Genomic DNA, 23,832 nt, shown 5'->3' with positions numbered 1-23,832 from the left:
TAAAATATTTATTCTGAATTGATGGGGGAGAGAAGGGGTATGCAGAGAGCTCTCTAAAGGAATTACTAATAGGGCTTGAAAGCAAATTCCCTATGCATGGAGAAGATCTGATACCAGTGGATACATGATGTCAGCAAATGAGAACGGAAGGGAGAAGTAGGTGCCACTTTGAATGTTGAGCTTAAACCCTGCCAGTTATCTCTCTGATGCGAGTCCCAGCTCTCCGCATGGAATCTGTTTTTGGCCTTTCCCACAGTGCATGATGGGTTGGGGGGAAGAGCATTTTCTCCTGCCCCTTCTCTTCAAGCTCTCCCGTGACTGTGTATTATTCGGTGTGCTCTGCTTCTCACTTTATCCTTTCAACCTCTTCTTTTCCTTCTTTGCACAGATATTATAGGCACGCTAAGGCCGGATGAAAAGGCCATTATGACCTATGTTTCATGTTACTACCACGCCTTCTCAGGTGCGCAGAAGGTGAGATTTTATTCCTAACAGATCCCCACCCCCATCTAAAAAAGAGAAAAAAAAAAACACTCTCTCCCGAGAGCCATCTCAAATTTTTTCTTGCTACATGATATGGGGAAGAATCAGCAAACTATTAATACCAATGGCCCGACCCTTTCTGTGATCATAATTGAGTTCTGAAATGGTGTTGTCAAGTTAAAAGGGAATTGACCCTAATTGTTCTGGTATCCAACTCTAAATTGGTTCTCCCCGCAGTTAATATCTTCTGATGTAGGGTTTCTCTTTACGCCAAAAATTGAAAGGCAAATACTGAGTTGCTTCAGAAATCACGTAACACCAGTTGAACCCCCCAGAACTTTCTACCAGTTTATAGTTAATGACAATTGCACATTTTAAAAACTTTTTTCTAAAACATCTGAAAATGTGATTTGTTTTTTCTAATGCTGTACATCCTTAAAAAGGTTGAAATTATTCCTCTGTGTTCACTGCTCAACCTTTGCAATAGCTGAGATGCTTTTTCGTTCATTTGGATGTTAACGGGAACTATAGATAGAATTATATGCATCTTCTTCTTATGCTGTGATCTGAGCCTCATCCCACAAGCATAAAAAATAAAGCGGGCAACCTTTGCATGACAGTGAGTAGTACTTTGGGATTGAGTTTCATGAACAGAAGCAGCTAGTTATAAAGAGCTAGATTCTATATATGGCGCCTTAAAAAAATCAGCGCTGAAAAAAAATGCAAGAATTAACGTATAAGCGGAGAGGTTGAGCATAAATTTAGCCATGGCCATTTGCACCAACAAAAATATGGTACAAATGCCCATGCATAAACCTTATATGTGGAGCACTGTTATTTTACAATTGCACATGTAACTCAAAACCACACCCCCAATCTGTCCCAAAAACGCCCAAGACCCTCCCTTTTCCGCACCCCCTTTTTTGTACTGTGTATAAACTTTAGGCGTGGATCCCATGCCTAACAACATTACGTGGGTAAGTCCCAATTAAATCTAATTAGTGCCAATAATTGCTTGTTAAGCCAATTATTGGCACTAATTGGCTCATTCTGTTGAATTGCGCACGCAAATCAGGACCGCACCTAAATTTGCCCGCACAATTTTTGGCAACCTGTATAGAATCGGGGAGAAAGTGCACTTTTGCATAGAACACAGAGATAAGAACTGATATGTCTAGGTCAGAATGTTTTAGAAAAGAATCTGCTGACACAGCGCATTTTCTAAAATCCCGGCAGGAGAGCTCATGTATTTGCCAACACTTAAAGCAAAGCAGAAACAGCTATTTTACAGATATGCACATTGGAAAAATGAACAGCACAGGCCTGGCAGCTTCCACTTGGAGGTGTTCACATATGGAAGTCTTGGTGCATGTGTAGCTGCTCCTTTTACAAACCTACATGTGTGCCACATGTGCTGTCAAATGGGTAGTGAGGCCTCAATTTTTTAACTGGTTTCATGTCATAAACTACATAGGACTAAAAGGAGAGTGACTCTCTTGTGTAAAGTCCTGGCTGAAACTTGCATTTTGTTTACATCTATATGTGCCGTTGAGCAAGTTGTCATGGAACTTTCCCCCTACACGCATGGGGGAATAGACATGTAGATTAATTCCCCCTAAGCCCTATTTAACCATACCCAAACCATGACCCCTTTATATCTCTACATAGTGTGGATCTCTACATGCAAACAGAATCTTTCTGAAGTTGTTTTGTTTTTATGTGTATGTAATATATGTGTGGAAATACCAGTATTTCCATATGAAAATTGGAAATAAGGCTTGTAAAATAACCTCCAAAGTGTAGGATTAGCAGTTGAATGGCTAGAAAATATTGAAAAAAAAATGCAGAGAAGCTCTTTAGGGGGACTCTTGTAGTGTTTTTTTGCGCACATGTGGCCTGTTGACGTGACAGCATGTATTTTGCTAGTAGGGGGAGACAATTTTATTATAGCTTGATATATCCGCCGCATTTGATGCTGTGGATCATACTTTACTTTTAGAACTTCTAAATGGAATTGGAATCTCAGGAATCGTTTTTAAATGGTTTCAGGAATTCCTTTCCAATCTCAGTTATTCTGTGATTCAGATAAGGAATTTTCTACATACTGGTCCCCGGATTGTGGAGTGCCTCAAGGCTCTCTCCGCTTTCTCAGATTTTTAAAAACTTTTTCATGGCTACATTAGGAACCTCAAATTAGGTCTGGGGGAACTGTTGTCCTATACAGATGATATGTTTCTTTTGTTACCAGCTCTGACTATCAGGATTTAATACTGTTAATGCAGGCATAGATAAAATTCAAACATAGGCATGGGTTAATAGATTGAAATTAAATCCAGATAAGACTAGGGTTCTATGGTTTAAGGACCAGAATGATGATATACCTTCTCTTACTCTATATAATTGGAAGACTCTTCCAGTGGAGTCAGTCAAGAGTTTTAGGAGTAATCCTTGACTCCACTGTGTTGTATGGTTTTCATATTTGTCATATTTGGAAGAAAACTTTGTATAAACTGAGACAGCTGTGTTTGGTAAGAGCTTTATTGAACCAAAATGCATTTGCTTTAGTGGTCCAAATGCTATTGGACTATTGCAATATCCTTTTTTTTTGGGGGGGGGGGGGGGGGGGGAGAGTTCCAGACATTAAAAAAATTACAGCTCATCTGGGGGTCCTTTTACTAAGTTGCAAAAAAAGGGGGCCTGCGCTGGTGTCAGCGCATGTTTTTGACACACGCTGAGGCCCTCTTTTACCGCAGCAGGTAAAAGGCTGTGTTGGTTTTTTGTTTTGGGTTTTTTTTTTTTTTATAGAAATGGCTGTGCAGCTTGTGTGCTTTTCCACTTCTACTGCCTCCTCCTGTAGACAAATATATTTTCCATTATATAAAGGCATATAAAACTTTAAAATGTGATGTTATCTTAAATACATGAATCCCCTTGATATGCCAGAAATACCTATCAGCTACTTGCTCTTGGGTCTGTTACTCTTCATCTTACATCTGATGTTTTTAGGTGATTTTGCCTTGTCACCTGTGAGGTATATCAGCTCTATGGTTGTATCTGGCTATTTGAAAATTTACGACTACCACATGGTAGATGACAATATGCACGTTTTAGCTAGGTTGGGGGAGCAATATACTAAGGTACTGTTTTGGTTTTTAAAAGTCCCTTCACAATGAAGTGAATCAGAAGCTATAAGATCAAAAATTATAACCAATAACTTGAGCACAGCATATAGGTGGGTTTTCAGCCATGGAGGCATATTTTCAAAGCACTTTGGGAGGCTAAGTTCCATAGGTTTCTATGGAACTTTGGGAGGCTAAGTGCTTTGAAAATGAGCCTGTACGACTACTTGCCGCTGGTGTAGGAATTCCTACCACAAAAGCCAGAGTTACTAAAATGTACCAAATCTGGATGGGACTGTTAAAAGAAAAACAAAAAAAGTTGGTTCAGATCCACACTGACATCTTTCCAGTTGCCTTGGGTGATGGAGGGTTGTGGGGGGGGGGGGGGGGGGGGGGGGGGGGGGGGAGGGGGGAGATATTCCATGATCCCTGAATGCTTTGGTTGAGATGTGTTTTATAAGACCGTATTTCCTTATTCTAGTGCTGCTCTGTGCAGGTACACCATGGCTTATCTGTTGGATCAGTTTCTTTGGGACTGTTTATAAAGGCCAGAGAGTATATGCTGGTTAGTGTCAATGTGAAGATAATCAGTTCATTTTAGCACTAGACTGTCTCTTGCTGAACCAGGAAACTTACTCTTTGCTCATTTTTCACCCAGATGCTTTCAGGCTGCCAGCTGGGAAGGGGAAGTCACATGATCAGCGTTCTGCTGCTCTTCTTTTGTTCTGAGTGTTAAAGGTACAGGCTGTAGCCTGAGGTGTGTGGTCCTTTGTGCTGTTTCCCCTTTCTGTTGTAGATTCAGATCACTCACATCTCTGGTTTTGAGTTGTCCTAACCGCTTTGTACTGTACTTACACAGCACTGACTTGTGAAAGTGTCTGCATGGGTTTTACTACTAGTTATTTTTCCTTAAAAATAAGATTACTGGAGTTCCTGTGACAATTTAGGTCTGCCGTGAAAGTTTCTAACAACTCACTAGCATACCAAGAGACCAATGTACTAAACTACGTCATTGTTTTTGCAAGCATTAGCATACAATCAGGTGCCAATTAGCATGTACTTTGAATTTTGTTTGTGAATGATTTGTGTGCATTGATTAGCTCTTGAACGTTTTAATATAAAGCCTGGAGGCAATGAAATGTAAAACTATGCAAAGCAACTTGTTACCTATTACTGGGTTCGATTCCTGCTGTGGCTACTTGTGACCCTGGGCAAATCACTTAAGCCTCCATTACCCACTAGGGTCAGAAGAAGTACCTGTATATATAACATGTAAACCACTTTGGATGTATCACAGAAAGGCAGTATATCAAGACTCTTAAACATAATTATAGCCCACAGATGATTAATATGCATTACAACTCACAAAAGTGAGCCTGGGTCTATTGATGCAAAAAAAAAGTAAGAATATCTCAGAAAAAGTGGAGTTAAGGTTTTGTAATAGCATCTGTATTAAGATGCTAAGGTTACAGCTAACAAGTTAACACAAACTCATGTGTGGCATTTAAAATGAGCCACTAATGTGAGTTAACGGCCAAAGTGCACTTTAGTACCTTCTAGAGATTTATTTCTCTATAGGAAGAATTTAGTGCAGAGAATTTGTAATACTTAAATAAGTGATTTTGCTAAAAGAGATATGTGTAACCAGTGTGTGGTCCGTCCGTCCCCCCCCCCCCCTGCCTCCCTAGCAAAAAAAAAAAAAATGGTTCTGATACTCAAATACAGATACAGGGACATTCTTAAGAGTTAGGGTGACCACATAGGGACCTGCTCTATAATTGCCACACTCACTGCAACCGGCCACGGACAACAAGCTGAACTGCTACCAATCTGTATGCAGAAGGTACATGCTTTAAAATACTTTACCTTGGGCATATATGCAAGATATGGTTGAGTTTTATCACAAACAGAATAAATAGCCAAATATTAGAAATAGAAATGTTCAGACAAAAGCTGAACTGGAAACCCTAAAAAGCTGGATTGTGCCCGTGGTACAGCACTGGAGAAACAGAATCAGAAATGCATTTCTTCCTGTACTGTGTAAAATACAAATATCAGCGATGCTATATATTCAGATACCTAAAGCTAACATACTTGACTCAAGTGGTTTGTTCCCCGGGTCCCGCCCCCCCCTCCCAGTCCTTCCAGCAACAGTAGTGAGTGAACTAAATACCTGTACTGGCTGAAGGCCAAAATAAAATCCTATATCTGTGCTGAACCCTTTCGATTTTTCCTCACCTGCCATCCAGCAGGGTTCAGTACCTTACTGTGTATTGAGGCCAGCAGGAAGCTGGGAGTGATCATTGCTATGCTTCTCATGAGCCTTCCTGTCTGTAGAGAAAACTGTGTTCCCATCCTGTATGTTTCTTCATGGAAGGAGGAGAAAGTGCATCACTAGAATTAGAAGCTTGTTTCCCAAGATCTTGGCGCTCTACTCTAACCTTTAGGCTACACCTCCACACTCAAGTGGTTCAGATTTGCTGCCAGTTTTCAAACCTGCCAAATGACTCCCACTTTTGCAGGTCATCTCCTACTGGGGAACTGGAATTTTCAACTGAGCAACTTACCCTTCCAGCGACAGGGGTGGAGCTATGGGTGGGCTGAGAGTGTGAACTAAATCTCTTACAGAATGAGCTGGTCACCTTGGAAGCTCTGCTCTGGGGTAGCAGAGGAGAAAAAAACAGCCCACACTTTTCCCTCTCTTGCTGTGTGATTGGTGTAACATGGAGTAGGGAAGGACCCATGCTAGCTGTTGCCACCTTCTTGTCCTGTGCAGAATTTTGCCTGACAAGCACTGGAGTTCTTCACAGGAGGGGAATTCTCAAATCCCGCGTTGCACAGAATTCCCACAGGAGTAATGGTACTGTAAATAAAGGAACACAGTTATTTAAAGTAAGTCATTTTATAATTTTAATGTTGGACTATTATAGGGAAAAACTGCCTTATACGGTGATATCCCAGTGACACTTGACTTGTAACATTAGAATCCAGGTTCCCACTATCACAGTAGTACATTAAAAATATAAAAAGGGAAGGGATTTTGGATTTAGCTAACGCCTTTCCAGCAGTAGCTCGAGGTGAGTTACATTCAGGTACAGTAGCTATTTTCCTGTTTCTGGAGGACTTCGATATCTAATGGGGTAATTCTATGAATTGGCATCTTGATTTAGGCGCCCCAGTGCTGTGTGCAGAATGACAGTTCTATAATGGCATCTTGGCACCAAGATTCCATTATAGAATTATAGCATAATGTTGATATTGGTGCGCCCATGTTTAGGTATGCCCTCATATGCCATGTCGGTGGCAGGCATAAGTTGGTGCACCTACTGTGTTCCACAAAAATGCTCATGTAACTTGGAGACACACACATGGCCCGCCTATGCTCTTCCCACATGTGTGCTCCCCCACCTTGCAGTTAGGTGATACCTTATAAAATAGCACCTATTACATATAGGTACCTAATTGTCAATGGCACCTTTGATGCATGCAAAGTGGTCACTGTGTTTCCACGGCCTGAAGACAGTTCTCCAAAACTGTCGTCATAACGTTCATGGGAGACCTTTACATTCTAGAAACTCAAAAAATATGTAACCTGCCTACAAGAAGTAATGCTGCATGGTCTCTGCAATTCAGTAAATAGAAACATCCATTATGACTCTCAAAAATATGCAAGTGGAGAAAGACCTCGAAATAGGAGCTTCAATCTATGCATCAACTGCATTCATTGTATGCTCATTTAATCATTTTGTCAGAAAAAAAAACTCCACAATACAAAAGAAGCCAAACTATCAAAAAAAAATTTCAACATTCAAATTTTAACTACTTGCACAGGCAAAAATGGCAAAAACAAATGTAGAGATGAAAGATGAGAAGTCAGTCTATTTAGTTGGCCAGTATCAGTGTTCCAGGCAACGCTTGCATCTCACTTATCTTAGAGTTTGCTTTTTGCCGCTTCATATAAAGGCTTGAGACTTCATAAATTCCTGGCAGGGGCCCCCTGTTTCGCATTATAGCTGCATCAGGAAAAGAGCCGTCACCTCTCTTCTACCTTGGAGTATTGTGTATTTTGGAGACCGTATCTTGCTAAAGATATAAAAAGACTGGAAGCGGTGCAAAGAAAAGCTACAAAAATGGTATGGGATTTGTGTTGCAAACCGTACAAGGAGAGACTTGCTGACCTGAACATGTATACCTCAGAGGAAAGGAGAAACAGGGGTGACATGAAATAATTAATCTGCAAACAAACCTTTTCTGGAGACAGGAATGCGGTAGAACTAGAGGACATGAATTGTAGTTGAAGGGGGGCAGAATCAGGAGTAATGTGAGGAAGTATTTTTTCACGGAAAGGGTGGTGGATACTTGGAATGCCCTCCCGCGGGAGGTCGTGGAGATGAAAATAGTAATGGAATTCAAACATGCGTGGAATAAATACAATGGAATCCTGTTTAGAAGGAATGGATCCATGGAATCTTAGCGGAGATTGGGTGGCAACACCGGTAATTGGGAAGCAAAACCAGTGCTGGGCAGACTTCTATGGTCTGTGCCCTGATCGTGACTGAATAGGTATAGATGGGCTGGAATGTAAATTTTAAGGGGCTTCAACGTTAACTTCAGAAATTTTAGTACAAGAACAGTGCTGGGCAGACTTCTAGGATCTGTGCCCTGAAAATGGCAAGGCCAAATCAAACTCTGGTATACATATAAAGTATCACATACCATGTAAAATGAGTTTATTTTGTTGGGCAGACTGGATGGACTGTACAGGTCTTTATCTGCCGTCATTTGCTATGTTACTATGTTACCTAGCACAAACGTTGTCCAGTGCAGTTAAATACGGTTACAATACCAATGTACACCAGGGCTGTGCAGAAAGTTGTAAAGTAGTGTGTCCTGAATAGAAGCGTTGTCAAGATAACACCACTGTAGTTGGTCATGTGAATCACATCCTAAAACCAACATATGTGTTCAGTCATGCATCCATCCAGCACAGGCTATGAGAGTATACATATTTTAAAAACTGAATAGTTTTGGAGCTCATAATCGGGAATAGTAAGTTAGTTAATACAGTGGGGAGTACTCTTGGCATAAATCCCAAAATAAAGGTGTGGACTCGGTGCCATTGCATCCAGCCGTCACTTTGATGTCACGTGAAGCTTGGGTACTTTGTGTATCCTGTTTTGTGGCGATTGTTCTCTATAGAAAGGATTATAAAGTGGTGTAGAATAATCAGCCAGCAAGATCCTTTAAGCAGTCGTTCCAGTAATGCCTCTTAACTTTACTAGCTGGGCAGCCATCCAACAGGATGGCTTTATTGAGGTGGTGCTACTCTGGTGCAGTGGGGTTAACGAATGACACCATTGAGCTAGTTCTTGTCTTATTTATTTGTTAAGCTCCTGTGAAAAAGATGCGAGTGCCACGCTGGGTCAGAGCAATAGTTTGTCAAGCCCAGAATCATTTCTCCGGCAAGACCTGGCAGATCTAATGAGGGGATCTGCTTCTTGCTGTTCAGTCTTGGAAATAATAAGTGGCAAGATATGCATCTACTTGGCTAACCATTGTTAATGGATCCCTGCTCAAGAACTGTTAGAATCTTTTCTAAACTCCACTGCTGTGTTAAGCTGTGGCATTTGTAAGAGGATGTAGTCTAGGTTAATTGTGCAGGGAATGAAAAAAAAAATCCCTTTTTCTGCTACCAGATATTTTTGTTTATTGTTTTTTAGATTTGATAAATCTAATCTTAATGTTTATAACCTGCCCATTCCACAAAAAAGATCTGAAGCAACAAAGCATAAAAGGTGCATGTTTCATAAGCAAGCAAATACAGCCGATGTTTCTTAGTCCTTATGTATGTGACTATCAAGTTGCTGCTTCTGTCAAAGGCTTGGGAGAAGAGCCATGCCCCCTTTTTTCTTTGTTTTGTTTTTTTATTTTAAATCTGCTTCTTGAAGTAAAGAGAGGTTTTGCCTAACGCAAGGCTTTCTGGGAGTGCATTCCAGAGTGTGAGAACAATTCCAGATGAAAGCTTGTTGGCAGGTGTCACATCATATCATTTCCTTTGGAAAAATGGTTAGGCATGCTCATTGGGAGAACCATAACGACTTTGGAGGTGCTAGAGGAAGATCCTGTTCAAGTACTCTGGCCCATTTCCTTTAAGATCAGACAGAGTTTTAAATTTAGTCCTATGCGGTATTAGTGACCAGTGGAGGTTTTGCAGCAGTGGGAGTGATCATGTCACTTACAATCTTCTATGTTTTTGTGCTTCAGCATTCTGAATCAGTTGGAGCTGGTACAAACCCTTTGTAATCATGGTTATGTATAGTACTTTACAGTAATTCTGCCTTGGATGTTATGGCATGAGCCACTGTGATGAGACTTGTCTTCTCAATCCCTCCTTTCAGTACCCTTCTCCACCACTGCCAACTCCAGGCTCCGCTCATTCTGCCTTGCCTCACCCTATGCCTGGAACAATCTTCCTCAACCCCTACGCCAAGCCCCCTCCCTACCCATCTTCAAATCTCTGCTTAAAACTCACCTCTTCAATGCTGCTTTCGGCACCTAACCTTTCGAGAAATATAGTATGCCCTATCAGATCGACTCTACACTTGTCTTTTAGATTGTATACTTGTCTCTAGATTTACACCTGTCTTTTAGATTGTACACTTGTCTTTAGATTGTAAGCTCCTTGAGCAGGGACTGTCCTTCCATGTTAAAATTGTACAGCGCTGCGTAACCCTAGTAGCGCTTTAGAAATGTTAAGTAGTAGTAGTAATGTATGGTGAGAGACAACATAGTTGTCACAGGTGATAGAAGCACCTCTTGGAGGTTGCTTGATGTGGGAGATCAGCATAAGTGTTGAGTCCAACTGTACTCCAAGATTCCTGACCTATAATTTAAGCGGGAGTTTGTAGCTCCAAAAAGGGATTTTGATTTCTGGTATGTGACGGAGTTAGAGACCCACAGGAGCTCGGTTTTAATTAGGTTTAGATAATAACCTATTGTTGGATTGCTGTATAACAGGCAGGCAGTTTATTCAGGGTTGTAGGTAAGTTTGGCTCAGTGGGTATGAGTGGGCATGTCATCTACGTAGATCAGCTCAGGGCTTCAGGTAATTAAAATAATCCACCGTATGAATCTTTGTGATCCTTGGCAGGTCAGTGCTCAAGGTGGTGATGCCATGCTTCATAACAGTATGAAATCTGATAGCATCTTAACCAGGCAAGTACTGTGCCACTAATACCTGTTTCCGGGGGAGCGAGGGGGGGGGGGGCAAATTTTTCCGGGCCCGGCGCCATGTTCTCTCTCTCTCTCTCCTGCTGTTGTCAGGACCCAGGTGATCGCGTTAGCGCGATAACCCGGTCCCGGCACACAGGAGCAGGAGAGCGACAGACCCCAGTGCCAGGCTCCTCTTGGAGGCCAGGGAGTAGCAGACACACCGACGCAGAAGGTAAGGGGTGGGGGGGGGGGGGGGCGGTGGCAGTTATCTAACCTCTTGGTGGCAGCTGCATCCTGAGTGGGGGGGGGGGGGGGGGGAGGCAGCGGCCCTACCCCGGGCCGAGCTCTGTCTCTCGGCAGCCCTGCTTTTTTCTTCCAGTTGATTGAACTAGTATGGTATTGTGGTCCACAGTTTCACAAGCTGATGAGGCTACCACACTCCTCTACTGCAAGCTGATGACAAATCCAGCAGTGCTAACATCGAGGCAAATTCCTTAATACAGTCTCTGTGAAGATTGCCTAACCAGGGATATGAATTTGCTCTCCATTTCATAACTGAGTCTGAATCCGGATTGACATGGATTTAGTCGGTTTCTCTCTTTCAGTCAGTCATGGAGCTGAATGCAGAATATTTGTTCTCATATACGTTTTTCTAGAAAGAGGGTGTTAGACGCTGGCTGGTAACTTTCGAGCTTGTCCTAGTCGAGGTTTTTCTTAAGCATAGCACTTACCACTGCCCTTTTTATTGCTGTCGGTAGTTGTCCATTAGAAAGGGAAGAGTTCACAATTTTTGGAAGACTCCTGCATGCTTACTCCGTTATCTTTGATAGGTAGAGATTGAGGGAGCGGGTGATTGGTTGAAGGTCTCTTAGAGTATTAGGAGAGGGCAAGATTGTGTGCTTCTGGTTACCCGACAGGGACCGGGTGGAACTGCCTGTAAGTCCTGGTGAAGACTTTTATTTATTTATTGGAGTTTATTAACTGCTCCTATGAAGTGATTCATCCAAAGTAGTGTACAGCAGGTACAGTTTATGAGAACACTTACAATTTTGTTAACAGCATAAAATAGTAAAATGACCAAATATAAACACAAATACAATAAATGAGGTACACTTGAACACAGCAAATTTGAATTTTGTTTGCAAAGTATTCAGTTCATTTGCTTGATTGAATTTGCAGCCTGTTCAGCGCATTGAGGCCCTGATGCTCAAAACTCCGGTGCTGCATGGAACAAAATCGGAAAATAGGTCAAAATAAAACCTTCCTAATGCTGAATGCTAATAGTTTGGAAATCTGTGCACTGTAAGCGTTGACCATTAGGAAGTTGAGGAGGATTGTGCTTAGGGTAGAGTTACCATATGTTCAGGTTTTCCCAGACATGGCCTCTTTTTGGAGGCACTGCGGGGCATCCAGGCGAGTATATCCAGCCTAACCATTTGTCTGGGTTTGTGGGCAGACTGGCTGGTTGGTGGGCCTCAGGGTGCCCTCCTCCCCCGTCACGTACCTTATCACACCCTGGTGCTCTAGTGGCCTCTTCGGGGTAGGAAAGAACCCCATTCTTTCCTGCCTGGCACCACCATGGACCCACTCACTGCTGGCACCGCTTCAAAATGGCTGCCAAGATTTCAAGTGGTAGCTTTGTTTTTTCAATTCTTTATTCTTTTACATTTTATTTCACAATTCAAATGTAAATGGAAATGTTCAGAAAATCACAGGAAAAGAAAATAAACTTTTTAAAGGAAATAAGGTTCTCTATAAACTTTGTCCACAATTCTGTGATCCAAGTACTAGGAAAAATAGAAAATATTATTAATCTATCAAAGAAACTTTGACAGCAGTTTATCCCGCTAGCCCACTTATAGCATTTCTCACTGGGTTAACCATTCAATGCTTAACAGCGCTTTCCTGTAATTCCCTGTAATAAATTGTTGCAATTTTACAGGGTCAAAGAATACATAATTGTTAGCATTTAGGGATATCAAACATCTACAAGGAAATTTTAATTGAAAGACAGCTCCTAAGTTGAGAGCTCTTGTCTTATGAGACAGAAACTCTCTCCTTCTCTTTTGAGTATCCCTTGCTAGGTCAGGAAAAATTTGTATCCTTGAACCCATAAAATTTGCATTTACATGACGAAAATAAGTCTTGAAAATGTTGTTACGATCTATCTCCAAAGCAAAGGTAGCAATTAGAGTAGTTCTTTCAGTCACAATTTCCAGGGATGACTCCAAAAATCCAGTCAAATCAAAGTTCGGTTGAGCCTGTCCATCAATCACTTTTTTAAGTCCTGTAATGTACTGGGCTCTAGCAATAGGGGGAAACCCCTCTGCTGGTATTCCCAGGACTTCTCCAAAGTATTTGCGCAACATATCAAGAGCGGGAATTAGTGGAGACTTGGGGAAATTAATAAATCTCAAGTTGTTCCTACGACTTTGATTTTCAAGAAATTCTATTTTACGATGTTGAACCTCTTTCTCCCTGATCAATGTGGCTGAAACATTTTGCAATTTGTTGACCTCAGCTTCCAAAGTTGCTACCTTTTTTATATTATCTTGGACTTTTCCATAAGTTTCTTGATAGTTTTGTTTCAAGTCAGTTACTTCTCCCTGAAGGGAGTTTAAATTAATTTGTAAAGCAGTGTTAATACCTTGGATGGTGTCCCAGAGCGTCTCTAACGTAATCACAGCCGGTCTTCCAACACCACGGGTTTCCGCAGGGGCAGGTACACGATCCATAGAAGAGATATTATCCTTTGTTGTTAATTTGGTCGGCGTTGAGGCGCTAACGGGCCCTCCTGGTTCAGACGACAGGGGTTGTTTTCCACCAATCACCCCGTCGTTCTGAGCCTCCGTCAGCGGCATACCTGCTCCTGGCCTCAGGGGGGGGGGCTGTGCTAGAGGGCGGGCTAAGCGAAACGCCCTCAATGCTATGATCAGCTTCAAATGAGGTTGATCTCGCGGTCGCGGGTATCCGCTCTCCAAGTGTCCGAACTCCAAAATTCTCCAGTACGGTTTGGCGCACAGCGGGACTCAGGGCTTGACTCGAGGAGGTAAGAGTTTTCGCCTTCCCCTTTCTCTTCCCCATGTTGTTCTTACGGGTTTTTGGCGTCTTCCCCGCTAGGAGCTCAGGGAGTCCAAACACTCACATCGCTTCGGGTGCCATCTTGGATCCAAGTGGTAGCTTTGGAAGACTTCCGCAGAAGTCTTGCGAGGTCACTGCTTGAAATCTCAGCAGTCATTTTGAAGCAGCACCGGCAGCGAGTGGGTCTGTGGTAGTTCTGGGCAGGAAAAAGTGGGGTTCGTTCCTGCCTCAAAGACTTGGAGGCCAATAGACCACCAGGGTGTGATAAGGTACGGGAGAGGAGGTAGATGAAGTCGTGTGGGGAGCTGTAAAAAAATGTGGGTGGAGAGAAGCTGGAAAAAAGATTGGGGAGGGGGATGTACATGGGGGAGGGAAAAGAGAATACAGCATATTAAGAGGGGAGGGGGATATGCTGCTCATGGATGGGAGGGAAAGGAAAGGGGAACGGGCACATGGATGTTTGCTGTTTTTGGAAATGTACATTTTTAATTTTATATTTTGCAGAGTATGGTAGAAAATGCATTTATGTTACTTTACCAGTATTTTTGCTCCTTATAGAATCTGGCTTTCTTGGGGGGGGGGGGGGGGGGGGGGTCAAGGTAACTGTGCAACACAGGGGCATGACAGGGGAGGGGTAGGGGTGTGATGGGCTAAGGCTGCCTTTTATTTTGTCTTCTCTTTTATTGCGGCAGATATGGTAACCCTAGCCTGGGCATGCACACAAGCTGTGTGGTAAGCAAAGCTCTTGTACTCATGCCCAGTCAAACTGAGGAGCAGAGAGCCCTGCATGACCAATGGGAAGAGGCACCAGTGTGTCAGGTTTGTGGTGAATGGAGCCTCCACGCAGATGGAGCTGCATTGCTACCAGCCTTCAGCTAACTGGCTGGAACTGACATCTGTGGAAGTGAATCCCCACTCCACCCATTTCTTGATTAGCTTTCGAAGGTTGCCCTTCTTCGTCAGATCGGAAATAAGCAAATGTGTTAGCTGACAGTGTATATAAGTGAAAACATTCAAGCATTACTATGACAGTCTGACAGGATGGGAGGATGGGGGTGGGTAGGAGGTATGCATGGGGACATCAAAGCATATCATTGATATTCTAACAGGATAGGTGTGGATAGGTGAGGGGAGGGTGATCAACAGAGACATACAGCTTTATGGCTTATAATGGGCTAGGAACCCCAGATCCTTGTTAAGTCCTTTCTGTTGGGTGTTAAAATATTCAATCATTCTGACTTCAAAGGTCTTACGTTCTTGTATGGTTTTAAAGTTACCTTTCAGTATTCTCACTGTGAAATCACTGGTACAGTGTCCTGGTTCTGTGAAATGCTGTCCCACCGGGGTGGGGGCCCTACTGGCTGTATTGTTCATGTGATGTCTATGTAAATTGAATCTTGTCTTAAGCATCTGGCCTGTTTCTCCAATATAGCATCCTTCGTTACATTTTTTACACTGAATGATATATACCACATTGGAAGATGAGCAAGTGAAAGATCCCTTTATGTTGAATATCTTTCCTTTGTGGATAACTGTGGGGTCCTGTGAAAATGAGCTCTATGAATCAACAAGGTACTGCTGGGTTCATGAGGATCAAGCCTAAAAGTGCTCCTTCCTCTTCAAATGCCCTCACGGCAGCTCTGACATAGGGTTTCAAGCGGTAAGGGCGCCCTTGTTCGGTGCTGTGAGCATTGAAGGGAATAGGAAATGACCTCATCTACATCCTTTTGAGTATATTAGCATACTATTTGCGCTGTTCTTTGGCAAGCTCATTGTTTCCCACGCTCCCAGCCTTAGCATTGTGTGCTAGTTAATAGTCCAGTGCTAATGGCCTCTAGCCTTTGAGCAGGGACTGTCCTTCTTTGTTAAAATTGTACAGCGCTGCATGACCCTAGTAGCGCCTTAGAAATGTTAAGTAGTAGTAGTGCCTGCATTTGTTTCTGAGTATCGGGGCCACAGAGAGAGTGAGAGAGTGTTTTGTGGCTACTGTTAAGGTTTTTCAGGGCTTTGCCACATACCTGCATATAATATGTTCAGCACTGCGTACATCTAGTAGTGCTATAGAAATGAGGAGTAGTAAATAGTATGTTTCTCACAGTTTAGCTTGTCCTCTTCCAGTTGAGATTTACACCATCTTCTTTCCCATTTCTGTCCTTAGTATTTAAAGATTTGATGTTTAAACATTTGTAATGTAAGGTAAACATTTGTGAATGGGGTGTGAGACTTTATTTTTATTTTTTTAATGGTGCAATTTTCTCTGGGGTGTTATCTAAGTGTATATTCCAAGTATCAACCTTCTCTGATACTGTAGTTATCCTTTCATCCACATGGGGGCAGTCTAAGACTCCTATGAAATTCTCAGCAGTCAGATGTTTCTGGTCTGTGATCTGCTTCCAGACTCTGGAAGAAGCCATCTGCTTCATGTGGTCAGTCAGACACTATTTGATTAGAAAATGGTCTGTCCTTGACAGAGGTATTATCTCATCACCACTATCCTGGTTTTTCTGTGATGTGGACTCGTGGATTTGAAAGTTGATCACCTTTGTGAATCCTAGAGCTATGGTGGTATCTGGTGTCATATGATCAGCAACCTCAGGGTCACCCCTGTGATTAGATTGAGGAGTTATTGCACAGATGATTTTGTTACAAGGATGTCATTTATAACATGAACAGTCAGATTAGTTTCTTCTAGTTGGATTAAGAGGGGTTCTGATTGAGTTAAGATGGTGACTTTGCACAGTTTGATTGTTTTGCAAGATTCCTACACCTCTCCCCTGGTCTTGGTTGATGTTGGATGTTGAAACCTGTTGTGTAGCTCACACAGTGGTAATTCCCTGGTTTCATCTAGCCAGGCTTCAGTTATTCCTAAAATGTCTAGATGATGATCACAGATGACATCATGGGTCATAGAGGATTTCTTAGTAGCTGATCTACCATTCGGCAGGCCTGTTGTTCCAAAGAGTACTCGGGGGGGGGGGGGGGGGGGGGAGGCAGTGCAAGGAATAGCTTAGATATGGCAGGTTTGGGTACTGTTAGGCAAGTGTTTGACTTTTTGCACTTATGTCTTCTCTTTTGGTTGATGGGGATTATAATTTCTGTTTTCACACACCACTGGGCTACCTAAGGTGTCCTCCTGTTCTGACCCAAGGTACATTCTTAATGTTTAAGCAACTCATTAATGAGCAACCAAACTAAAAAAAAAAAAGTCTCTTTAAGGTCAGTAGTCTTTCAGTGATGTTGGATGCTACTTATTCAAATTTCACTACCAACCTTTCATTAGGGCTGGGTGCTGAAGCAGATTTTACTATGTGACAGTAAAGTCCCTGTACCTTTACAAAAGACCTTTGAGTTGTAAAACAAAACCAGTCCTGAGCGATCAAAGGCTTTCTATATTGGAAGTCAAATGACTATTTTGCACTCCTATATGAACTTCCTCTGGAGGTTTGATACAGCAGGGGTAAAGGAGGCTTGGTTTCAGTAGAAGATGAGACTCAAAGTCTTTCCTTGCTGAGCAGTTAAAGCATTTAGATATAAAATTTCCACTGGCAGGTTGTAGTTTCCATTTTGCAGTTTTTGGTTCTCATGTCTGTGGATGATGCAAGTCACTTGGGGCTTCCTCTTTTGCTGTCCAGGAGGAGAGTTAGAAGAATATCCTGCTTAGATCACAAAAGAAAAATGAGGAGCTTCTTCTAATGTGCAAGGTTGGCTTTCTCCAAACAAGATGAATGAAATAAAACTAAATGAAGAAAAGAAATTCAGAATGAAGGCTGGTGCCTCAACAGAGACTGAACAGAAGGATGTAAAACTTTGAACCATAAATAAACATAAAGGAGTCAATTCAGGAAAGGTCACCAAAATTTGGTGCAGTAGCAGGCTTATTTTCGAATGAGAAGGGCGCCCATCTTTCGACACAAATCGCAAGATGGGCGTCCTTCTCCCAGGGTCGCCTAAATCAGCATAATCGAAAGCCCAACTGCTTTCCGTCGCGGGGATGACCAAAGTTCCCGGGGGCGTATCGGAAGCGTAGCGAAGGTGGGACTTGGGTGTGCCTAACACATGGGCGTCCTTGACCCATAATTGAAAAAAGAAGGGCATCCCTGACGAGCACTTGGACGACTTTACTTGGTCCTTTTTTTGTTATGACTAAGCCACGAAAAGGTACCTGAACTGACCAGATGACCTCCCCTTACTCCCCCCTTCTAGGGACAGAGAAATACCCAGTATACCTGAATGTAACTCACCTTGAGCTACTACTGAAAAAGGTGTGAGCTAAATCCAAATAAAGTAAATCAGTAAAGACATACTTGTTTAGTGGAGGTTAAGAATATCTAGATAACCAGGGGCGGTCGCACAGGGCCTTGTGCTCCTAGGGGCCATGCATCTCTGGCATGTCTGTCGTCCTTTCTTGGAACACCTCTCTGCTCCATACCTTAATGTGCATCTACATTTCAGTAGAGAGCAACGGGCAGCAGCAGCAATTTTCATATCCCATCAGCTGCCGACCCCAGATCCTTCTCGCTGCTGCATCCTGCACCCCTGTTGATGTCACTTCCTGCTTCCACAAGGGCGGGATGCAGCAGTGAGGAGGAACTGGGCTCAGCAGGTGACAGGTGAAGGTGGCTGCCTTCTGAAACATTGTTGATGCATATCAAGGTATGGGGTGAGGTGGGGTTCTAAGAGCTCTGAATCTCCTTTTAAACTGATAAATTATGGCTTATGATGGTGGGTGGGGTAGTGGGCTTGGGTGAGCAGGCTTGGGCATGGGAGCGAGCATGGATGGGGGGGGGGGGGCACTGAGCTGGTCTGCACAGGGCCCCGCAATTTCTAAGACCGGTCCTGAAGATAACCAGTTAGATTTTTGAGAATAGCTGCAGATACTTTTTTTTGTAACCCACCTCATGAGTTATGTAAGGACAGGATAATAAAATGTAAAAAAAATAAATACCTTGTATAACCCACACTTTGTGCCCCCTGACCTTCCTACCCATCATTATGTTCAAACATTCATCTACTGTGCCTTGTTGTTTCACACTTTTAATGAAGTCTAGGCTTACCTTGTTGCTTTTCCAAGATTTGTACTAGTTTTTTGCTTTGGGCTTCTCATGCTGTAGATGGTGTAAAGGATTGGGTAGAAGTGTAATGGGGCGGCTGTTATCACCGAATGATGGCTATCTTCTCTAATGTTGCAGGATTCCGTTGGACATCCCAGCCATGCAATGTCCTGGTATTCAAAATAAATTAGTGGAAACATTTCTTTATTTGTATGGTTCGTGTAAGTCAATGCTAGTTAGTGAAATTGGAAGCTCTGCACAATTTGGTGTGTCAGTGTGTTTAGTTAGTGTTTATCCAGTGTTTCCAGATGTCTGACTGTGTATGTTGACTCTACAGCTTCCAAGTTGGCCTGGTAGATATTTTTTGTGCTCTCAAATAATTCCCAATTGAAAATGATTTTTGAATGTCATCAGGTAACCAGCAGGAGTTGACTGAGGAGTTTCCGCTGTCATAAATGAATGCCTGACATTCTGCACTACTTTTCCCTGAGATTGTGTGTATCACATTAATGCGCTTTAATGTGATTGCTTTACTAATCTAGCAACTTAGCAGAAGTTAGCAGTTACAGACTATTTGAACCAGAAAGTCAGCCTGGTTTCTCTTACTTTTTGTGCTCTAAAGATCTCTTAGTGGTCAGTGGTATAAGCTAGACCACCATGTCATTCCCCTCTCCCTTGCTCCTACTGCCACCCACTTTACCAGGGATCTTTCCCAGTTATTAGCCATAAAGGCTACCATTGTTGCTCCTGTTTTTGTTCTTGGCCCAGACCTGTAGCAGAGTTCACCTTCTAATACTAGGAAACTTCTCACCTCCCCTCAGTTATGTCTAAGAATGTACCAAAGCCCTGGTGAAGCTGCTCGCTGGTTGACCTTGTCTTTTTTTCGGGAACTTGATGCAGCTCTACCATACGTCTGTGCGGGTCTGTTTTATCTCCTTTCTGGCCCTTTACAATGTTGGCTAGATTAGTATACTCTGGCCAACACCTAGGCCTCCAACTTTTGCTCCTACTGTTATCATCTGTATCTGTCCCAGGCTGGTTTGTTTTTTCATGGCTTTGGTTACTACTAGCTGTGTTGGTAAGCTGTCCCAAGCATTTACTAGTCTCTCAGTAAAGAATTCTCTCCCCTATGAATTTCCCCCATCCCACAATTTCAAATCATGACCCTTTGTTCTGGAAAATTCCTTTTCCATGGAAATTTGCATCTTGTATTTGATTGACACCCACTAAACATCTATCTCGCCTTTCTCTCTTCCAAAGAAGATATTGTGAATTCCTTTAGCAGCTCTACTGAGGTCTTGTATTGCAGGACCTGGCCCATTTTGCAAGCTTTTTTTTCTAAACTGTCTCCATGTTGGAATGAGGAAAGTTACATGGAAGAACCACCAAAAATCATAGCAAAAGTGGCAAATCATATTCTAGGGATGGGAATGAGATGGGCGGTTGGGAAAATCAGGGACAGTTCCCCTTCCACGCACCTCAGGGTTTTTTTTTCCTGCGAGGTATGTAACATGAGACAAAAACAGTCGCAGTTCTTTTGATGTTTATTGGCCATTTTCTTTCTTTTTCCATTTCCCTTTTTTTTTCCCTTTATAGGCGGAGACAGCGGCTAATCGTATCTGCAAGGTGCTAGCTGTAAACCAGGAGAATGAGCAACTCATGGAAGACTATGAGAAGCTGGCTAGTGATGTAAGTGTCTCAACATTTTGTACAGGGCAAAAATGAAAGTAGGCGGGGACCAATACAATTCCAATTTAAGGATATGTTCCTTGTGTCCACATTTTTTTGAAACCTACAATTTTGTTGCAGCACACAATATTTTACTCTGTTGGTTTGCATTACCAAGGACAGTGTCTTTATTTTTAGTTTTTTTTCACACGCCTTGTAGTGTGTCTGCATGAGTTTGGTTATACTGATACCCACACCCATCTGGATTGATTTGTTGATTCCTGAGGCAAATTGCCCCTGCGGCGAAACACAGATCTGCGTCAAGTCCAACTAATAAAATAGCTTTTTACCCTTGAGTTGGAATTGTATTGGTTCTCTCCTGCTTTCATTTTTGTTATGTGCCTTGGTTCATAGGGGTTTTCTCTTCTTTTTTTTCCAACATTTTGTAGAACATAATCACTTTTGAAACTGGAAGCTGAGTCTTTCTTTATTAGCAGTACAGGAAAAACACTGTAGATAATTTAGTTGATGGCTAAAGCTGCTCAGTCCATTAGAATTCCACCTTTTAAATTTACATTTATATTTAATTTGGTTACTGTGTTTCTGTTTAGCAGTAAATTGGTTCCAGACAGATTACAATGTAAGCTAAAAGAATAAAATACAGCATTCAGTACAGCTTTCCAAATGAAATACAAAAGCACAGTCATATCACAAAATACAAATAAACATTTCACAAATTAATAAAGAAAAATAAGTTATCATAATTCATTCTTCAAATATTTGTGAAAAAGCCAGGCTTTAAGAAACCATTTATATGTTATATATTGATAAGCCAATCTAACATCTTCAGGGAGCTTGCTCGATAAATATGAGGCTCTATAACTAGTCAAATTTCCACTATGCAAAACAACTTAAGGAGCAGTCAGTTGTAATTTCTGAGGACATACTAGTGTTTGTTTCATACATCCCATTGTTGTGAGCATAAGGAAGTTGGGGCACTGTTGACATAATCAGCTTCAGAATCTTTTGAAAATATAGAAATACAAACATAAAATCTCAAGAAAGGAGGCATTGAAAAGCAGGGCCATGGTAAAACGTACACCTCTTTTACCCAAGGCATTAAGGGGAAAAGAAATCAATGTGGACTACCGTTAAGATGTTATTTTACTGTTAACTCCAATTATTAGCAGCTAAGTCTGATTGCATAGAAAGAGACCTGTGTGAAATAGTGGTATAATAGCACATCTTAACTGTAGCCCACATTGATAACTATACCCCTAAATTTGTAAAAGGAAGAAAAATTAGGGATAAGAACTGCCAGTTGGATACTTTGAGAAATATTTTGACTGACAGTTGAGTGATATGGTTTTACTTAGTGCTTAGGGGAATAAGGGTGAAAGCAGTTCCAAGGGGAAACTTTGGAAACAAAAATTGCTGGCCTCAGAGAAGCTAAAATGTGTGCGTGGGGTTCACAATGTGCATTATTTTATTTGCATTGAAAAAAAGGCATTCCTGGGAGCAGTGGCATAGCCACAGGTGGGCCTGGGCCCAGCCTGGCCCACCCACTTAGGGCTCAGGCCCACCCAACAGTAGCACACGTTTAGCAGTAGCTGATGGGGATCCCAAGTTCGGCCAGCTGAAGACTTCCCCCTGATGGTAACAAAAATGCTACTCTCCACGATACCGGCACCTGCGCATGCTCGGTTTTCAGCGCATGCCTGCTGCAGACTTCCAAGGTGGAGAAAAGCATTTTCTCACCAGCTGAGATATTTTTTGCGTGGTGGTTGAGGGGGGTGGGGGAGAACACTTGGTGCCCACCTACTTCTTGCCTAGGTCTACCCAAAATCTGTTGTCTGGCTATACCCCTGCCTGGGAACATGTTTAGTTCACAGGACTAAACAGCATGTGTGCTATTTTATGTCCGTCTCTCTTCTTGTGCCAGTTACACAATTAGCAGGTACAAACCACGCAGATAATTTTAATACATCTACTCTGCACGTGTGGTGAAAGTGCTTTGCAGGTATGAAGCTATAAAAATGGTTCCCACAAAACAGTTGTCTAAGTTTCAGGTTTACAAATGACTCGATGAAGTTCAGCTGTACAAACTCTTACCCCTCCCTCAAACTTAAACTCAACTGGCAGTGTCCTGAAAGTGATTGGTATCTATGGGGCCTGCACTAAGTCTGCAGTGCTGTTGTAGTTTACAATGGATATTTATAAAATGTCAAATCAGCAGTGAGGCCAAATGGTCATCCTGCTTAGATGAGGTTTGGTTTCTTTGGATTTATTGATTTGATTTGTGTGCCCCTTGGTATGCAGTGGAGCAGATTACGATAGTCTATTCATTACATAATACACCACTAAAGTCAAATAACAAAAACACAAACTTAAACTGAAGCAGCTTAATAATATTTTTGGCCTTAGAGCTTGATATTTTGATATGATTTGCAGTCTATCAAGTAAATAAACCAAATGCACAAGATTTCTCCTGAAAAAGCCAGGTGTGTTTCTTTTTAAAATGGGGGAAAAAATAGTTTCTTCTTCAAATCCATGAGCAAAAGGTTCCACAGTTTTGGGGTTAAATAACTGAAAGCTTTATTATTTCCCATCGATGGCAGCCAGTGGAGTAGAACAAAACAAGAAGCCAGATGTACATTACAATCTTGATTATCTGACCTTTGCTAATCCGTCCATCCAGCATATCCAACACCCCCCTTCCCCCACCCCCGATATCATCACATTTATTTCTATTAACACTCTTTGTTTTAGAACAATATTTGAAAATCGGGAACTCTGTGCCTTTCTTTATACAGTGTTTCCCGTATTGTCTGACTGCACTTATCCGACAACAGGTTGGTCCTGTTTACGTCTGATGATCGAGACTGTACTGTATTCTTCAACAGAGCATGTTCCTTCAGGGTTATGCTCTCTTAGTCTTTTGATTAGTGCAGTATTTACATTTTCAGTGCTATCAGTCCAGCACCTTTCAGCAACATTTGAGACCTTATCTACTATAAAGCCATAATGTTTTGCAGTTACTGCATGGTAATTGCTAAAATGAACATGTTGTAATTGTGAAATCTCTGCCTTTACTGTGTGGGTTATTCCCAGTACGTTTTAAAGGGCTACCTTGCAGTTAATGGGAGAGCTATTGCGTGCTACCTACACCTCAAATAATGTGGGATGAAGTTAATTAATCTTCTTGAGGTGGTGGTAAC

General features: G+C 42.1%; 1 protein-coding gene across 3 annotated transcripts in view; it reads left to right on the top strand.

Moving 5' to 3' along the window:
- The window catches only part of ACTN1 (actinin alpha 1), a 255,126-nt gene that overhangs the window by 179,482 nt on the left and 51,812 nt on the right, over positions 1–23,832 (top strand). For all 3 annotated transcript variants that reach the window (XM_030213778.1, XM_030213776.1, XM_030213775.1), the window contains exon 9: positions 20,543–20,635. In XM_030213778.1, the coding sequence (XP_030069638.1) occupies positions 20,543–20,635 (93 nt within the window). The remainder of the gene's footprint in view (positions 1–20,542; positions 20,636–23,832) is intronic.

The sequence above is a fragment of the Microcaecilia unicolor genome, chromosome 9 (genome assembly GCF_901765095.1).
Source record: "Microcaecilia unicolor chromosome 9, aMicUni1.1, whole genome shotgun sequence".
Taxonomy (NCBI): domain Eukaryota; kingdom Metazoa; phylum Chordata; class Amphibia; order Gymnophiona; family Siphonopidae; genus Microcaecilia; species Microcaecilia unicolor.
This window is presented reverse-complemented; position numbering and strand designations above follow the sequence as displayed.